The sequence below is a fragment of the Mastomys coucha genome, unplaced genomic scaffold, assembly GCF_008632895.1.
Source record: "Mastomys coucha isolate ucsf_1 unplaced genomic scaffold, UCSF_Mcou_1 pScaffold21, whole genome shotgun sequence".
Classification (NCBI taxonomy): domain Eukaryota; kingdom Metazoa; phylum Chordata; class Mammalia; order Rodentia; family Muridae; genus Mastomys; species Mastomys coucha.
The window spans coordinates 137,678,321-137,683,936 of NW_022196904.1; the positions used below are offsets into that span (position 1 = coordinate 137,678,321).

Genomic DNA, 5,616 nt, shown 5'->3' on the forward strand with positions numbered 1-5,616 from the left:
GGAGAAACTCGAGCTTAAATATGAGGTCATGGCCCAGAGCCTGCAAGCGGGTTGGAATTTGCTCCTCTTTGGCAATGATCTCTGAAGTGCATGACCAAACCTCCCCACCTTGCCTTCTCTAGATCCGGCCTGACTGAGATCCTTCAATATACACAAAGCTCTATCTTCCAATGAGATTCCACTGTTTTCTCCTCCCAGACTAATTTCTTCCCCCACATAGGTGTCTAGCTCATACGATTCCAAATCTCTCAAAGCTATCAAGTTGGATCCAAGGCTTTCAAGTTCCCAAGACTTTTGGTTGGTTCTAGTGGAATTGGGAATGGACCCTATTGGCTTGTGCAAGCTAGGCAGGTGCTCTACTACTAAGTTATGAGTTTAGCCTCATCGATAAATATTTTATCTTTTTTTTTTTTTTTTAAGAGAGTCTGTTGCCCAGGCTGGCCTCATATTGGTGGGTTCAAGTGACCTTCCAACCTTTCCAAACAGCTGAGACCACAACTCGTGTGCCTTTTAGACTTCTCCAATGGCCCTTAGGATCCTTCTGCCACTTTGGTGACCTGATACTAGTTACCTAACAATCATAGTCCCCAAATCTCTGACATCACCCACTAAAAATTGTCACCAGTAGACACAGCCAAGGGGGCTTAGGTGTGGCCAGGGACGATGGCAGGGGACGAGGTGGGGGGCATAGCTACCAATTCGAGGGAGGCTGGGACTCAGAACGGAACAAGAGATGGTACTGGTGGTGTCCCCGACAGGAAAGCGGAAATTTTGGGGCTTTTAATTTCCCCTAAGTTCCCACAACATTTCATTGTTGCTCAACACTTCCCCTCTTCCTTACAAAGGGAATTTCCGATTTCACTTCCTCCAAACTCATCTAGCCAGAAAGCTGTAACTTCTTTTACCCCATTCAGCAGCTGTCACCGCTTCGGCGAGAACTCGCTGCTAGGTCACGTCAACAGTGTCCATTGCTGTGTCCCTCTCCCATCAGCCTGAGTGGAGTCCCAGTGCACTCCTCCTTCCTTACCGATCTTCCTCTTCCCGGTGGAGGAAAGCTTAAACTCTCTCGGCTTTCCCTATTCCTGCTGTCCTGTCCCTTTCCAGAGTCGCTAAAAGACCAAAGAGTGAGGCTCCCGATTCTTTGGGGAGTTCCTAGCCAGTGGAAACACTGCAGTTGGGGACAGGCGCTAGAAGGTGTTCAGGCTTAGTACACCTCGACGCCAGACCCGGGCACCGGCGACCGCAGCGCTTTCGCGAGCCACCCCTCGAGGGGCGGAGCAAAACAGGTGCGGTTGCCAAGACACCGCAGCCACGGACTCGCGATATTTGAAATCAGCCAATGGGAAGCAGGGGAGGACGTGGCACGCGAGTGGGGCGGGGCCTGGAGGGCCCTTCCCTCGCCTCCCCGGAGGCGGTGGCCTGCGTGCGGGAATGCCGGGCTCCGGCTTCTAAAGGGGCCGCTCGGCGAGGTTGGCGCGACCCTCGGTAGAGGGCGCTCTCGTGGTCCGTGCGCCGGTCCTCGAGCCTGCGCGTGCGCGGTGCGGGCCGCGCCCCGCCCCCTGCCCCTGTGCCCTCCGCCGGCCGGCTGGCCCCTCCTCGGCCGCGCGCCCCAGTCCCGCTCAGCCGCCGCTCTGTCCTGTAGCAGCCCGCTCTGTCTCCGGCAGCATGTTCAGCTGGGTGAGCAAGGATGCCCGCCGCAAGAAGGAGCCGGAGCTCTTCCAGACGGTGGCCCAGGGGCTGCGGCAGTTGTACGCGCAGAAGCTGCTGCCGCTGGAGGAGCACTATCGCTTCCACGAGTTCCACTCGCCCGCGCTGGAGGACGCTGACTTCGACAACAAGCCCATGGTGCTCCTGGTCGGCCAGTACAGCACCGGCAAGACCACCTTCATCCGCCACCTGATCGAGCAGGACTTCCCAGGGATGCGCATCGGGCCGGAGCCCACCACCGACTCCTTCATCGCGGTCATGCATGGCCCCACTGAGGGCGTGGTGCCCGGCAACGCGCTCGTCGTGGACCCGCGGCGCCCCTTCCGCAAGCTCAACGCCTTCGGCAACGCCTTCCTCAACAGGTACTCACCCCTTGTCCCCCAGCGCGAGGACCGCCACCAAAGGCCTCCGGAGCCATTGACCCCAGCCGGCCTTTGTCTCCGACAGCCCCCGCCAGACCCTGGGCGACCACTCCCAGGGACACTGGCCTTGCTGCGCCCCACTAACTACCCGAGAATAGTTAGGAAATAGGCATCGTCCACTTCTCTGGCTTCTGTCATTCCCAGAACCTTCCATCTTTTCAATTTAACTCTCAAATCCTCCCGCAGATCTCAGACCTACTTCCCACAGAGCGTGGGGGCCTGCTGTGAGAAGATGAACCACTGCTGTCCTCCCTTTCTTGTTCCTCATTCTGAAGCATCCAACTCATTCTCATCAACCTCCCTCCTCCACTGGGGTCTGTTTTTTAAGTGTTGTGGGAAAACCCGAGACTTAAATGTTCCTTTTGCTGGCGTGGCCCTCTCTGCTTCACATCTCCAGGGACCAGTGGTTTTGTGTAGTGAGGGCAAGGAGGACATGCTTTGGTTTGCTGATTTGGGGGCAGCCCCCTTTGAAGTCAGGGGATGAAGGAGTCTCAACACCCCTCCTAAAAGCAGCACTTAAGTGAATTCCAAGCCAGCCAGGAGTCCATGAGACAACCCTGTCTCAAACAACAAAACAAAACAAAAAAAGCTTAAGTCAGTGTTGCCTTGAGACTTCAGGGGGTGGTAACACTGTGACTCCTGAAATGATCAGACCGGTATCTACTACAGATGTGATATGTACCTCCTGGAGTCTCAGTTTAAGGGGTGAGGTAAGTTAGAATCAGCCCTGCAGGATGCTATGAATGAATCACTGTGGCCTGCCTGAGGAGCTTTAACACCCAGGATCACTTCTTTCAGGGCATTGGGGCATCCCAGACTCCTCCCACAGGAGGTACGACAGGACTCACAGACCCTGCCCTCTCTGCTCCCTCTTTCAAGGAGTGACTCTACATGCCTTTCGACTTTTGCATTCAGCCTAGGGGAACAGCTTTGGAAAGAATCTGAATCCTGCTTTCCAGGTCTCCGCCCTGTATGAGGACATTCCTCTGCAGACACTGTCCAGTCTTACAGGGCAGGCCAGCTTGTTCTAGAGCAAGCTTGCTGCAGGCCTGCCTCCTGTCAGGGAGCTGATCTTTAATGTCTTTTTGTCCCTTCTAGGTAGCTTCAGCCTGCCTTGTTTTATGATGGTGGTGTTTGCTTGACCAGCCTGGGTTGTGTACAGTGCTCTAGTCCCCTTTGCCTGAGGATGTTTGTTTGAACTTTGCTGCCCCTGTAGGTAGGCCATTGGCTCAGACTGCAGTTGGTGGGAGCCATTGGTCTTGTGAGAAGTTTGGCTGCTGGGTTAAGGAGTTCATTCATGCTTTAGGTCTCTGCTTCAGGAGGGACAGGGAGACTTGCTGCTCCAACTGCTGCTGTCCTCCTATGTCTTCGCCTCACTGTGAAGGCAGACCTCTTTTGAAATGAGGAACTTGGCACCTTCTCAGATTCCCACCTGTGGAAATGGTGAGCTTAAAGAGCTAGAAGGATCTCATGCACCATCCCAGCAGCCCCCAGCTCAGTAACCCATGAGTCCCAAGCCCTGCTGAACTGTCAAGGTTGTGGCTGTGCTCTGTACACTCACTACTACTTCTGTCCTCCCAAAAGGAACAACTCAGGAGCTCTAGCCTGGGGTCCAGGGCGCCAAGAACTATACTTCCACTTCCTTCTTGCCACCACCAATTCCAGAGGGTCTCTTAATGCTGGTGAAGTCCAAGACCGGAGCTGTGTCAGGATGTGCCTCTGGCCAGGGAGGGCCAACAAAGGGGGCTTTTCTCTGGCTGATCCAGCTTTTCCTGGCACTCTTAAAGGGACCCATTGAGTCATGAATTTGATTTATTAGTGCCCCCCTCCCCAGGGCTGCTCAGAGATAGTGGGAGGAACAAATGGAGACAGGCATAAAGCAGTCCGAAAAGGGGTTTGTGAACGCCCCTGCTTGCATAACTGGACCCACCCACTAGTCCTCAGGACTGAAGTCCCCATCCCTGTTGCTAGGGAGGCACCTTTATAGCCTCCTGCCTTTCTTGCTGTCCACTTACTGGGCCTTGTGGAGTAGTGGGTTCTCATGGACCTGCAGATCTCCTTTATGGGACTTGTTTATGTCTCTTACTTCTCAGAACCAGCTCCACTTCCACTCTGGTTTTTCTGTCACTCTCTCTCCAGTAATTTTTTCCCAGGCAAGGGGAATTGAGGTCTGGTATGCAGTGACTTACAGCACTGGGGTCTGCTACACTTGGACACAGTGCTTTTTACATTGGCCTGCTGTCCTCAGCCTGTGGGGAGACTTACCATCATAATTTGGAGGTGTGGAGCCACAGGAGACACTCATTTACTTGCTCCCCACTGTTGGAAGCCCAGTTTTAAGCCTATATCTGGCAGACCATAGGTCTGTATTTTCTTTGCTCAGAGAGGTTTTTAAAGGAGCCCTTTCTCTGTCTAGTAGAGAACCCCTCCCTTTACAAGCTGATAGCTGCTCTGAGCTGCTCTGCTAAACTCTTAGCTCGACATGGAACTCAGGTATGCAGCTCAGCCCTCACCCAGGGCTCACCAATAGCCCTCTATTGTGGCTTCCTCTTCCCAGACTGGTGTTGACTTTGAAAGAATGATGTGTCTGTACTCCTTCCACACTGCTGACTACTGGTGGCCCATTGCAGCTTCAAGCAACTGGCCCCAACAGCAGGGGCTGTGGGCACGCTCAGTGGTAAGGTGGTGACCTGAGTTGAGAGCTCCAGCACCCTTGTAAACATTGTAAACACTGTAATCCCAGCACAAGGGTTGGAGTAGGGTAGCAAGTAGAAGAGACCAAGGAACATCCTGGGGCCGACTAGCCAGTCAGCCTAGCTGAGTCTGGGAGGTTCTGTCTTAGTAAGGTAGAGGAGGACACTTGAGGTCGTTCTCCATCTCCAACGCCTTTTCTTTATAAATCTAACCTTGGATAAAAGTACTGAGAACTTCTGTGCTAAAAAGTCCCTGACTTAGCACTATTCACATAAAGGCCATAATTTTAGTAGCATTGCTGAGTGGGGACCTTTTGGGTTGAGCTTATCACCTTCTCTAATCCTTTAATGTGTCTGTTTGCAATTTGGGGGTAAGACTTTTTTTATCATTACCTTTTCTTTTCCTTGGCTGTACATTTACCTTTTTCACAAATACTGTAAGCTGTCCTGCTGCTTGCAGGACTACAGGGCCCGAGCAGGGCCCCTCAGCAGCAATTCAACCACTGTGCACCTTCTGCACGTGCCTTCCCTACTGTGCTTGCTCTGTCTCAAACTAGTCACAATCTTATTTTAAATGCTTTTAATTTTGACAGTGCTATTAACTGAAGTTATTTATTAAAATAAAAAGGCCTAAATAAAACAAAACAAAACAAAAGAACACATACAGCAAGAGACCACTCTTCTTTTAGTGTGTGGAAGTTTAGCCAGATGGTTAGGTTTTTTTTGTTTGTTTGTTTATTTGTTTTTTTGAGACAGGGTTTCTCTGTATAGCCCTGGCTGTCCTGGAACTCACT

The 5,616-nt window shown here is 52.4% G+C and overlaps 1 protein-coding gene across 1 annotated transcript in view; it reads left to right on the plus strand.

The window, feature by feature from the left end:
• The first annotated feature begins 1,360 nt into the window (after positions 1-1,360).
• The window catches only part of Ehd1 (EH domain containing 1), a 24,653-nt gene continuing 20,397 nt past the window's right edge, over positions 1,361-5,616 (plus strand). The window contains exon 1 of the mRNA XM_031389415.1: positions 1,361-2,069. Coding sequence (XP_031245275.1) covers positions 1,666-2,069 — 404 coding nt within the window. The 5' untranslated portion in view covers positions 1,361-1,665. The remainder of the gene's footprint in view (positions 2,070-5,616) is intronic.